This window comes from Dryobates pubescens, chromosome 8 (genome assembly GCF_014839835.1).
Source record: "Dryobates pubescens isolate bDryPub1 chromosome 8, bDryPub1.pri, whole genome shotgun sequence".
NCBI lineage: Eukaryota > Metazoa > Chordata > Aves > Piciformes > Picidae > Dryobates > Dryobates pubescens.
The window spans coordinates 20,072,757-20,086,454 of NC_071619.1; the positions used below are offsets into that span (position 1 = coordinate 20,072,757).

The 13,698-nt window shown below is 46.8% G+C and overlaps 1 protein-coding gene across 1 annotated transcript in view; it reads right to left on the reverse strand.

Annotated features, from left to right (window-relative positions):
* The window catches only part of CAMK2G (calcium/calmodulin dependent protein kinase II gamma), a 117,557-nt gene extending 108,771 nt beyond the window's left edge, over positions 1–8,786 (reverse strand). Inside the window, exons 1-2 of the mRNA XM_054163245.1 lie at positions 8,457–8,786; positions 6,517–6,611 (exon numbers count right to left, since the gene is read on the reverse strand). Of these exons, the coding sequence (XP_054019220.1) occupies positions 6,517–6,611; positions 8,457–8,521 (160 nt within the window). The 5' untranslated portion in view covers positions 8,522–8,786. The remainder of the gene's footprint in view (positions 1–6,516; positions 6,612–8,456) is intronic.
* Between the last annotated feature and the right edge of the window lie 4,912 nt (positions 8,787–13,698).

Sequence of the window (13,698 nt, forward strand, 5' to 3'; positions counted from 1 at the left end):
AAAATCAAGTTTTAAGAACAGAGAAAAGAAAATAAATACCTGAAACACCTAAACAGGTAATAGGCCAGAACTGATGAAAAGGGGGTGATGTCCTGGTTGTCAAGGTTGTGAAGGAGACAGATGGTGCTCATAGGTGGCAGAGTGGAGAGATTTTTTTATATTATCACGCTTCCCTTCTAAAAATTTCCCACTTTGCAGGGCCAGAAAAACTAAAATGCTTGCAGGACATGGAAGGGAACAGGAAGACTGCCACAGTCCTCTCTTAAAACAGTGGTGCTAACTCACCATTTTTTCGGTGAGAGGGGGGAGAATTCTTCAGAAAGTTCTTCAAGAGCCATGAATGAGTCTGGGGCAGTGATTGTTTTAGTACTATACAGAGGATTAAATGTAGAGGCAATGAAATTTCCATGCTACACACCAAAACCAAAAAAACTAACAAACCACCACCAAAAAACAACCCATAGCTTTTGCACTGGATCCTTCTTAGAAGAAATTCAAGTAGCTCTTCTTGCCCCAAATATCTACAATGTACTCAGTATGCCTCTCTTCACTGTAGGGACACCTGGAAATATTTCAGTCATGGCTCACTGATCAGAGTAAATGCTCTGGAGCCAAGGGCTTTGGGGGACATGCAGGGGTTAGTCTAACCACGTGTCCGCCATATGCAAATCCAGTTTATATTGAGAAAACAAGAAACCAAACTCTCTCCCCAAGCCCCTTTCTCCAACCTCACTGGGAGGCAGTAGAAACTCCTGCCCAATCTGTGTGCCCACTAGCTCCTCCTCCCTCATTGTTAATGCTGGAAATTTAATACTCAATGTGACCACTGAGAAAACAGACACAAGCTGAAATCCTGTCTGCTCTGTTCCAGCTCCTTTATAAAATATACAGCGTAAACTGAGAGGCAACCTGGGGTAACCCCAACCACCACTGACATCCACAGCAGGATGAAGACAGCTTCTGGACATAGTGAGCCAAAGGAAAAGCACTTGCCACCCTACCAATCGCTGCCAGCTCTCACACTAGGGCCGTATCAATGTGTTGGGGTGGGCAAAAAGCCAGACTGATCCTCAATGGCCCCCACTAAGCTCCCAGCATCATCCTTTCCTCCCAGGTCAGGCTCTTTCACACACATCCCTTCTCTTCTCCAAACACCTCTTGTCAAATTTCCCCTAGTGCCATATACTGCTTGAACCTCACTGCCCCTGAGCCAAGAGCTGCAGGTGGAGATGATGAGGAGAGGGAAACAGGCTGCTGGTGGGAGGTAGAGGGTTGCAGGTTTTGGTATCAGCAGAGCAACACCCCTGCCCACCCCCTGCTGCACGCATGCGTGCTGCGGTGCAGAGCGGCAAGTTCAACTGCTTACTATCCACGTACCCACCCCACCAACCCATTCCTCCCCTGAAGGCCTGCTCCTGCAGCACCCAGCCACTTTTGGTCACCCTGCCAGGCAGCCCCCAGCAGCACACACCGGTCTGAGGGGATGCAGCCCTCTCTGCTCTGCTCCCTACATCCCTCCACGTGCACAAAGACCTCCAAAAAAAGCCCCAGTTATCACTGCAGCTGATCTCCTATATATGCTCTCTAATCGCAGCATCTCTCAGCGTCCTTGCAGACGGCGGCGGGGAGGAGGAGCTGGGCACAGGGAAGCTCCTGACACTCAGCCTCAGGCCCACCCTGCAGGAGGGGCAGCTCCTCTCCCACACTAAATGACTGGACCCGATTTGGCTGCTCAGCAAGTACGACTGAGTAGACACGGTTTGATTTGTTGTCCTCTGCAAGAAAGGACATTTGTCCCCAGCCTACTAGCAGGCACACACAGAGGACACCCATTACAGGACATTTCCACAGGAGTTGGGATTTGCGCCTCAGCCATCTGTGCCCGGTGTGCTGGGCTTACTTGCTTCACACGCAGAGCCGATTTGCCAGGCTGCAGTGCACCACCGCTGCGTGTGTCTAATACAAGCGGGTTTGCTGTAGTCCACAGGGGACTTTAAACCTGGCAGCCACAAGAGCAGTTTAAGAGAGCCCTAACTCAGACACCACCTAGAACACTGACAGCAAATTAACACAGAGGTTAGGGACTGATGCTGCTCAACTTCCTCTGCAGCATTCAAGCTCAACATTCCAAGTCCAGGGAAACTACCATTGACACCTCCAAGAAAACATACTCTTAAGCCCAAATCAGCAGCCACTACAGAACTGAAAACAGTTCTGTAGAGTATAAAAAAACACCACCTGAGTTGGAAGTATAAAGGGAGAGGGTTTTTCCTGTCGGGGTTTGATACACAGAAGTAATTCCCTGTTCCTCCCACAATTCACATAATCTCCTACAGGAGCAACAACAAAATAACTGGGTGGACTGCATCTTTTTTAATCTGGTTTACAAATTTGAAAAGGGGAGAGCAAGGTGAGAATTTACCTCTTTATTCCATTGGCAAGAAAAAGCCACAGTAAGGAAAAAATAGTGAAGCTTTCTAACGTGTGAGACAGCTTCTTTTCTTGTTTTTTAATCAAGAGACATCACTTGCAAGAGTTGAAAGATACAGATTTTCAGCAGAAAAATAAATTTAACAAGATGCAATAGAGATTTCTCACACAGAAGCCCCCTAAAAAAACAAGGGCAAAAAATGCTACACATAGTGGTACAATCACTATACACTATTTCTTATAAACAACAACCTAAGAATTATCACAGCATAGAGCCCTACCTCTTTGTAATGCAGGACTACCTCACTTTAAGAGTCAAATTCTGGCTATTTCTCTACTGCTTTTAAAGCTACTGCTTTTCTCTTGATCCTTTCCATCACCACAAACAATTTTACTTTATTTAAACTTCATTGCTGCCCAAGAACTGAAGCACTACTTGTTGGGATCTTTCGTGTTCAAAAAGTATTCTGAAGACATCCACAAAACAACTTCCAAAAAATTAGTTATTGCTTCCCTCTACCCGTAGCTCTGGTAAAAGCCTGTGTGTTCAATCCCATAGGAATTTCAGATGACTGAAGCATTGTATTTCCCCCATGTGTAATAACCACTGCTCTTATATGTCAGCAAAATGCTGACTAAGGTGAAATCTGTTTCCCCTCCCTTTCCAGAAGCATTTGGCCCCTATTTAACGTTACAGTTCTTGGCATGCTCTTCACTGGGCAGTCCTGAGCATCAACATGAGTAATAGCAAATACTTCATTAAAGCTAAAATACAAATTTTAATCTAGGCCAGCTCTTATGGACATGGTTTGTTAATTAAAAAAAAAAAAGAAAAAAAAGAGAGAGCGCAAGAACAGGCATCCAAAAATCACAGATGACAGAGAAACAGAGACCCTACTTTCAACATCTGACTTCGTCTTCAATACAGGGTAAATCCTACTAGACAGAATTTGTTAGGACCACCCTTCACAAAAACCATCAATCACAGTCATCCTTGCTCTCACACAGAAGCCCTGTTACATCACCATGCCTCTTCAACTCTTCATCACTTTAAGAAATCAGTTTTATAAACACATGAAGTACTACAGAACTTTTTAAAAACACAGAATTAAGCCTGAGGCATTCCTCCTCTTCCTTTTCAGCAACATATAGCAAGCTATTCTGCAATTCCCAGTCAGCTGTCTAGTGTTCATCAAGAGTCTTGAAAATAAAAGGTAATAGTACTGTGGCACAAGAGCGCAGCTTTGCTACCATTTCCCTGAAGATAAACAAGAAATGCACTACAAGATGCAAAACTTCTGTGAAGCAGCAACAGACATACTTCTCAACAGCAGCATGACAGTGGCTCTTGAAGCAGTACTTTCTACATCAAGCGTCTATATGGGTTCAAATTCTGCTACAGAAAGTACAGAATGTTAAGCGTATCTATGCTTAAGTAGGAGAGAGGCAGGGTGTCCCCACACGATGGAATATTCTGGTGCTGTGACCAAGCCTGGATGAAAACCAACCACAGGAGAGGAAGGTCAGAAGGGTGGGCTAAGCTGCACCACAGACACACAGCTGTGTGCTAAGGAGAGCCCCATCAGTGTGTATTGTGGGGCAGAGACACAGCCTCCCTGGGAAGAAGTGCCAGCTTGGGGAAGGGAAGCATCAGGGAACAGTTAACCAGGATACTGCAAAATTAATGCCATAATTCTCTTTCCGTGGGAGACAGCTTTCTAAAACACCTTTCCCTGAGACTGTCATTTTCAGGTTGCTGAATCAAATCTCCTTAATCATTGATTTACAGCTGCAATGTCTAAATAGCATGCATTTTTCCTTCAGTGTTTTAAAGACCCATTCCAAAGTGAATTCACTAAAAACCTATCAAAAACTATTTGGTCACTTTTTGTGCCAACCACTTCATCTATCAGGAAACACAGCTAGAATAACTGAGGAACCTATATATTCAGCTAAAGTCAACATCCACTTTTCACTGTACATGCAGACTCTTCACTCCTCAGGTAAGACTTCAATAAAACCTGAGCAGTCCCTTGTTTCTGATATTCTTCTATTCTAACAGAAACATCCATTTCCTTTCCTGGCTCTCCCCAGACTTTTCTTTACCTAACCAGTACCTTTGTAAGTAAATCAGGCTAGTATCCTCAATGTATTTTATTAATAGGAGGGTAAAAAAAATCTAAAAAGTAAATAGTAAATCAAAACATGGCCTGTATTCACCCATGTTGAGTTTTCCTGTTTGATGGGCCATAAAACTCTCCTCATACCAATATGAACAACAATGAGGACCTATATATTGCTCCCTCTGTAACTCAATAGGTGCCCAAACACTTAAAAACTGACTCAATCAGTTCTGCTACTTTTGGATTTCTATTAATATGTTTCTGAAATTTGTTTCAGCTATATTAATTCTGCAGTTTTCCTCATTTTTCTCATCTCCAGAGTCAACTTCAATTTCACTTCCTTTGGAATAAAGAAGTTTCTCATTTGCAATCAGTTTATCAAGATACCCTCTCCCTTGTCTAAGCAGGCTTGTGTCCACTAGTATCTGAGAAGATATGCTCCCCTGAGCATTCTTTCTCACCAGAGGATGGACAAGGAATGCTGCAGAGAAAACATGACATTAATGGCCATTAGCAAAGCAAAGCCACCCTTCAAACCTTTCCCATATTAAGATGAAGTAATTTTGAACTCAAGAGATTGGAGATCCCACCTGCAGCAGTGGGCACTGTCATCTGACTGTGGAGGGGACACCAATTCTCACAGACTCTTCAGCCACCTATGAAACAACATGGGGCTCCCCTGGTTGGTCCCCAACATCATCTCACTCTGGCTAGATATCAAAACAACACATGATCACACATGCTTACTTCCACAAGTATAAAAAAAAATTAAAAATAAAATCAGCCTTCACAGTATGGCACTCTATCTACTTCAGATACTTCTGACACTACTTCTACATGCAAACTACAGTAAATGGAAAATTTTCACCATTCTTCAAGCCATCTTCTGCTTTTATTATCACATTTTGTATTCCATCAAAAAGCAAAATATCTGTTCTATTTTTCTGGTTTATAGGGATTAGACAAAACATTACTCACTTCTAAATCATTTATCAAGATCATCTATCTCCTCCTGCTTTTTTTCATTTCTCGGTCAATCCCTCTACTAAGCCATCTAGCATGTAGAAGCCAACTAGCAAGACAGTCAAGAGCCAAATACATTATATCTGAAAGGCCTCTAAGGACTTGGATCTTGTTTTCTTCGCCTCTTTTAAAAACACTCACCTCTGGCATTTCAACTTGGTGCACTCTGCTTTCAGCATCTTTTAATCAAGCTCAGTTTCTTCCCCCCCCTCATCCACCCCACCCACAAAGCAACTTAAATCCTTGTAAGGGATTCCCTAGGCACTAGAAGATACACATTCCCTGCATGCTACAAGGTGCACTACCCATTTTGTATACGAACATCCCTGGAAAACAGAGGACCAACAGCTTGTGTGAAGAGTTAAAACTTTTCTCCTTTCTTGAGACTAGTGTCTGGTTTTGGTTTTAGAAGTCTCCAGGACTTGCAGAAGTACTTCTTGAGAAGTCAAATTAATGAGATTTCTCCACACAGCCTACTTCTGCCAACATACCATGTATATATAACAACAGCATGAAAGAACCAAGGCACATCGCATCTACCCTTCAGAAAAAATAATCACATCTATTCTGGTAAGAGACATCTCCTAGGTAGAAATGACGTTCAACAAAACTGGTTTGCGGCACTCCTCTTTATTAGAGGTGATCAGTACGCACACGTGTAGATAAATCTTGTATAAACATACCTCTAGCTCAGCTTAGAGAAGATCTCAAAAAGGAAAAAGACAACATTACAGAGTATCCATTTCCAGATACAGGAATTTTTCTATCATCCTACACGACTTCCTTTCAATCTCCTGTCAGTCACACAACTCAATTATTTTGTAACTCTGAAACAATGACCAAGAGAAGCAACTTCAGATCACTTAAACTTATTACAGCTTCAACTCCAGTGAAGTATTTTCTGTTAATAAAAGGAAGAAGGCTAGATTGAGACACTAACCTCTGGCTGACAGTTTTTTGGTATTGATGATTTTTGCAGCATATTCCTGTGATGAATTTTTCTTTACACACCTGCGCACCACAGAGAAGGCTCCCCTAGAAGAAAAATAAAGAGGATAGGAGCTATGAAACTGAAAAGGAGAATACAGTAACAGCCATTCCTGTCCCCAGAGCAGACTAGATTAAGGACAGGGTAGAAGACATACAGAGTGGGAAACGACACATGAGAATCTGATGAACAGTGCATGCTGCCTGATCACCAAATAAAACCATGTCTATATAGTCTTCAAGCCCCCTCAACAGACAGCGGAGCATGAACAGCACGCTGTGCAGCGCAAGAGAGAGACCATACGGCCAGGGAAACAGGACAGGAAGGGATTGATGAATGGGAGACAAGCAGCCCACAACAATGCTGCAAACACCAGCCATTAAGTCCATCTCCCAAAGACAGTATCCCCAGCAGTTACATCAGACAACCAGGACTAATTCTCCCACATTCAAGTGCCAGCTTGGTCACGAAATCACTCCAACACTTTGCAGAAGTTACTAGCTCTCTTACATCTCTCTACCCACCTGCAAAATGGGGATAAGCATGTACCTATTAATGAAGTGAGTAGGAAGCTACGAGGCTTTGTACATTTTCTCAAGCTGGAACTATTGATATTATTACAACTATTCCAGAGAGCCACTTGGAGAAGAAGTCTGAGAGAGAGGGAAGAAGGATTTCTGTGAGGAAAAAAGAGATAATACAACAGAAACCAAGGTGAAAAGATAGGGACTCAAAATCTAAAGGACTACATAGATGAGCGCTTGAAAGAAGTCCCTTCTGGTTTTGTTTTGGGGGTTTGTTTGTTTGTTTTGTTTGGGTTTTTTAAAAGAAAACAACAACAACAACAACACAAATCAGGGTAAGAAGAGTAACAACTAGCTTTACAGGAAAGATCTGAAAAGGGGAAAAGGACATACAAGAGAAAACTGTCAGAAAGTTCCAAGTCCTTCAGACCAGGAACGCAAACCCATGTCTACGGACAAGCGTACATATTTCAAGTATAAGAAAGGGGAGCAGAAGCTGCATAAGGGTCCCAGAAGACAGTCCTACAGAGAGTCTAAAATATCTTAAATACTCCAAGTACTGCAGAGTTCTGCCTTTTTCTCCCCTTCCTCAGCTTCTACATACAAACCAATGAGCAGCAAGGTGAGCACTAGCACCAGGGCCCGGGCTCGGTGACACACAGCTGCAGCACAGTGGGGAGAGACAGGGACATCGAGCTGGAGAGAAGAGATGCAGCAGAGGCCAGCAGTTGGTGCAGGAAGGGAGGGAGGGAGGGAGAAAGGGGGAGAACAGCAGTTCCCCATAATCCTACCCTGGCTGCTGCTATGCTGCTTTCCTGTCCCACAAGGTTCCCCTGCAAAGCCCTGTCCTAGGGTGCAGCACCAGGTCTGTCAATGCAGAGACAAGTGCGGAGAGGGAGGGAGCAGGACGGTGCAGCAGCACCTGGTCCTTTCACAGGGACAAGGAAGTGAGGACTGAAGCATCGCAGTGGCAGTAACAGTGCCGTGTCCCAGCGCAGAAACAGCTGAAGGAAACGACAGCGTGTAGCATGAAGACAGTGCGGGGAGGAGAAGGCAGTAGCCTGATCCTGAGGAGGGCAAAGGGATAAGAGAGGAAATCCTTGGGTGCAAGAGGAGCCCGCAGCCCGAGGCAAGCTGCGGGTACACCCCATCCCACGGCGGGGACGACCCAGAAGCACCTTTCCCTTCAGCGGCGATGCCGCTGTGGTGGACGAGGGGCTGGAGAGCAGGATTACAGCGCGGCAGCTAATCCTTCTGCGGCTCCAGGGAGAAGCGGGGCACCCGCACAGGGCTCCCGATAGAGCCGACGGGTCCCGGGGTCGTAGCGGGCGGTGGGGCGCGGCGCGGGGCGCGCAGCGGGCTCCGTACTTGCCAAGCTCCTCGTAGAGCTGGTACTCGTCGGTGAAGCGGGTGCACGTTGCCGTGGTGGCCATGTTCAGGCTGAGGGAGGCTCAGCGCCGCTGAGACATGGGGCAAGGCGGCCACGACGGGCCGGGACGGGCCGGAGGTTGCACGCTGTTCGGCGGCTTCCCTCCTTGCTCGGCGGGGCGGCGCGGGCTGCCCCCGCTCCCAGCTCGGCGCTCCCCGCTCCGCCGTGCACAGTCACTGCTCGCCGGGGAGGGGAAAAGAGGCTGAGCCTGGCCAGCACCGCGAGAACTGGCTCGGAGACACCCCGCGCCGGCCCCCTCCCTCCGCCCCTCCGCTGGCCCCGGCCCGCCGCGGGGTGTGGCCACCGGGGGCGCTCCCGGGGCGCCCGCAGCGCCGCCGCCAGCGCGGGGGATGCAGCCGGGGCGCGGCCGCCTTCCCCCGCCCGCGGACGCCGGAGCGGACACTGCAGTCAGCGCCCCCGCCCCCTTGCACGGGGGGCGGGCAGACTGCGGCGGGCTCACCCTCCCCACCAGCTCGCGAACGGCTAGAAGACTGCAGGGGCAGGAGAAGACCCCCGGCCAAGCGCACCGGGGAGGGATTTCTTTTACTTCTCCCGGCGAGGGCGCCGGACCGGGGAAAGCTGCCGCCGGATAAACTTCCTGCGCGCAACGGGAGGAGAAGACGAGGGAGGGAAACAGAGGAAGGGGGGGGCCACCGCCCTCTCCCCGGCGCACGTCGGCGGGGCTACCGCCAGGCTGGTGGCACTGGGCGACCCGGCGCCTGCGTGCCCCGGCGCACCAGCTGCTTTTTCTCCCATCTCGAGCAGCAGCCGCTCTGCTCTGCTCTCCTCGCCGCTCTGTGCGTGCTTCGGCCGACGAAGAAGGAGCCGCGGAAAAGAAGACGCAGCTCCCAGCCGCTACCGCCCTGGCCACAGTCTGAGGCCACCGCCCAGCGCAGCGAACCGGGCGCACTGCTATGCCTTTGGCGGGAGAGGGTAGCGGAGCCCCAAGTCCTCCTCTTTACCCTCCTCAAAGTTGGGCCCGGCGCGCTTCTGAGCGGGCAGCGCCGTTAGGTTGCCTGAGTTTGCAGGTTGCGTATGGGAGTCGACGAGGAAATGAACCATCTTGCACAGAGGTAGAGCGGTAACGTGCGAAATGGCTTGAAACTGTTAAAGAACGAGACCCGGCATTCGCACACACCTATGGTTTGTGGGGATGGTGATACTTGGACGCAGAAGACAAACAGAAATCATCGGTCTCCGACTGCAACAGAAAATAAACCAGCCTCTGTTCTGTCTGTAACAGCGTGCCATCTGAAAGTGCTGTCTGCAGCACCTTTATAAGCAATTTTGTTTTTACCTCTTACTTAACTGTCTCCCTCTGAATACTTGCCAAATCTGCTTAATATGCAGACTTATATAGGGCAGTCACTGCTCTAGCCGGAGAGGGAAGGACTGCTCTGGTCTCTCCTGCGTGGCTGGGAGCACTAGCTGTGTTAAGAACGTACAAAGAAGCAGATGAGCATATCATAAACTTGGAGAAATATTAAACTCATGTGAAAATGAAAAGTTCTGTAGAAAAACTGTGCATTATTGCTCTGTGACTGGACTGTGAAGTCGTTTTTACTCAGTCACATGAAAAGCAATGACAGCAGCCACCTGCATTTCCTCCCCCCGCTGCCAGGTTAAATGCAGTGAACCCAGTGCTGCAGAGTCTACACCTAAGTGATGCAGTGAGCAAAAATTCACCCAGCCTATGCAGAAAGTAGACAGCAAAAGTAGGACAACATAACAATAGCACTACAACAAAGTAATACCTTTAGAAGGTGATTATGAAACCACAACATTCTGCATCTTATACCATGCCAGCATTTAAACATGAAAACTGGCTGAACAAAACAATTCACAGAAGTAACAAATCACCCTGCCAACAGGTGCCAATCACTGAATCTTCTTCCTGCCTAGCTAAAACTGCTCAAACAGCTTCATTCAGTTTCTCTAACAGTTAAAAGAATTGCAGACAAGGGGGAGGGCTGTCTGACAACCCACAGTCCTTACTAGGGGAATTGGCTGATAACATGAAACTCGAGTGTGAGACTCTAGATGTGGTGGTGGGCAATGTTGCTGATACACCACCTGTAGTGCACTTCCACCATCCAAAATTACATTAGATGTCCTTTGTGCAGGAAAGGTGAGCTGTTAAGTTTGTGCTGTGGTTGCACTAAGTGATATAGTCCAGTGTCGAAATACATGGAGCAACTGGAACAGGACTCTCTTCCACTCTTTGTTCATCAACATAAAAACTAAGGGTGGATGTTCAAGGCCAGATTTTAACACACAGTACTGAGTGAGCATCCAGAGGGAGACAACCAAACTTTTGTGCATTTGTCCTGTATGCTTCCAAACTGAAGAAAGATAATGAAAATTAAATGGGGTACAAGCCATGACAAAATACAGCAACAGAAGAGGTTTACCTAGAGCTGCATATTAAACTCAGTGAGTTTCTGTGATTGAAAATTGTTTTAACTGGACTCAAGAACTGCTCTGTGCCCTACACAAAGCACCTCATGATATTTAAGAAGCCCTGATTTCAGTGGTCTCATAGAAATACATGAGGAACATAAAAAGGAAGACAGAAGAGGAAGTTTCTCATCTTCAAGGGTTACAAGGAAAAGTGGGGTCTGGAAATCAGGAAACAGAGAATCAACTGTGGAAAGAAAAGCTAACCATGTGTTCTGCATAGCAAGTGCTACAGAAACAGATTGCTAAGTGAGAAACTTGCTTAAGCAAAAAGTGGGATATAAATTGAGTGACAGACTTGATTAAAACCAAGTACTGAGTGGGAGACCAAATTATGAGAGTAGCGTTTTCAAAAGGGATGTAGGCAAAATGAAGCAGGAGGAGGGATGGCAATGTGGATAAGAGTATTGTGTCAACAGAAAGAAATGTTGATGTTCTGGCTGACATAGCAGTCTACTTGTACTGAGAGTAAAACTGCAAACGGGAGAATCTTGAATGGTGCTTGGTCAGTATAATGTCATAGGAACCAGAAAATATGTGAACAGTAAGAAAATATTTTGAGAGTGCCTTTGTGCTTGTAATGGGAAATACAGTTCATGAACAGTAAGTGAGATTCTCACCTCAGTCATACAGGGTCACATTATCACAGTATCACGGTATATTAGAGGTTGGAAGGGACCTCAAGAGATCATCAGGTCTAACCCCCCTGCCAAAGCAGGATCACTTTAGGGTAGTCTGCACAGGAGGAATGCATCCAGGTGGGTTTTGAAAGTCTTCAGTGAAGGGGACTCCACAACCTCTCTGGGCAGCCTGTTCCAGTGCTCTGCCACCCTCACTGTAAAGAACTTTCTCCTCATGTTGAGGTGAAATCTTCTATGTTCAAGTTTGACCCCATTGTTCCTTGTCTTACTACTCTGCACCACTGAAAAGAGCTTGGCCCCATCCACTTGACACCCACCCCTCAGATATTTATACACATTGATGAGATCCCCTCTCAGTCTTTTCTTCTCAAGACTAAATAGCCTCAGGGATCTCAGTCTCTCTTCATAGCGGAGATGCTCAAAGTCCCTTAATCATCCTCATGGCTCTCTGTTGGATTCTCTCCAGCATTTCTCTATCAGGATTGAGATGTGTAAGTAATGCCTTGCTTTCAGTATTAGCCAGCTGCAGATTTCACTTTATCAGAGCAGCAGTTTTGGTCTCTGTCTTTTAAAGTAGCACAGGTTGGCTTATACAGTACATGGAACTGTCAGGGATCTGTCAGGGATTAATCTGATTTTTAATAACTGAAGCTGAGTAAGAGGCACTAAATAAGTAAGTAATGCAAAGGATTTAATGCAAAGCCCATGCGTGTAAATGGGCATTTCCTCTGATGTTTGTGGACTTTGAATCAGGCCCCATCTGTCCACGGAGCCTGAGGTCAGCCTTGGCATGGAAAATGCCTATGAGAACACAAAAGCATTGGTCTTTAGGGAATTAACAGAAACTAACAGGAATTCAACCCAGTGGGGAAAATCAGGTGTTGGAGAAGCTGCATGATAGTATCTTCCTAGGAAGGCTGAAGAAGCCAAAGGGCAGCATGTGTCAGTGTGGTGCGCAGAACAGTGCTGGCTAGTGCCAGATATGAAAAGAGGGCACTAGCCAAAATAAAGGACCTGGAAAAGGTAAGAAAGGGTGAAGCTGGAAACCAGTCTGGGAGGGTGAAGGCAAGAAGCAAAAAAGAAAGCAGCAATGAAACAAATTAGTAGGTGATAGGGTTTTAAAGTAGATTTGAAGGGGGAAGGGGTTGTTAATCTTATGCTTGCCTATGACAAACATTGGGGCAGCTCACCAGAGGCAGAGGGCTGGAGTGCTAGCAAGGGCTCTTCATTTGTTGCCCTGAGGCAAGCCAAGGACAAAGCACTGGGACACCCCAAGGGAATCAAGGGGGATTCACCTCAGAGGGTGACAAGGCCAGCCCATCTGAAGTGCCTCTATGCAAATATATACAGCTTGGGCAATAAACAGGATGAATTAAGGGCCACTGCACTGCTAGGATGCTATGAGATAGTGGCTATTACTGAAACTTGGTGGGATGATTCCCATGACTGGAATGTAGGGACAGATGGGTACAAACCCTTCAGAAAGGATAGGCAGGGTAGGAGGGGAGGAGGTGTTGCTCTCTATGTCAGTGACCAGCTGGAATCAGTGGAGCTCCACCTGGGGAAGGATGATGAGCTGGTTGAGAGCATATGGGTGAAGATTAAAGGGAAGACAGGGGAAGGAGATGTTACTGTAGGGGTCTGCTACAGGCCACCTGATTAGCAGAACAAAGCAGATGAGGCCCTCCATAGGCAATTAGAAGTGGATTCATGTTCACAAGCCCTGGTCCTCATGGGGGATTTCAACCACCCTGACATCTGCTGGAGGGACAACACAGCTAGGTACCAACCTTCCAGGATGTTCCTGGAATGCATAGATGACAAATTCCTCCTCCAAATGGTAGAGGAACCAACAAGAAAAGGTGCTATGCTGGACCTTGTTCTCACCAATAGAGAAGGGCTGGTGACCAATATGAGGCCCAGGGATAACCTTGGCTGCAGTGACCATGAAGCAATAGAATTTAAGATCCTCAGGGCAACTATGAGGATGTATCCCAAGCTTACAGCCCTGGACTTTAGGCATGCAGACTTTGATCACTTCAGGGATCTGCTGGCCAAAGTATCATGGGACAAAGCCCTAGAG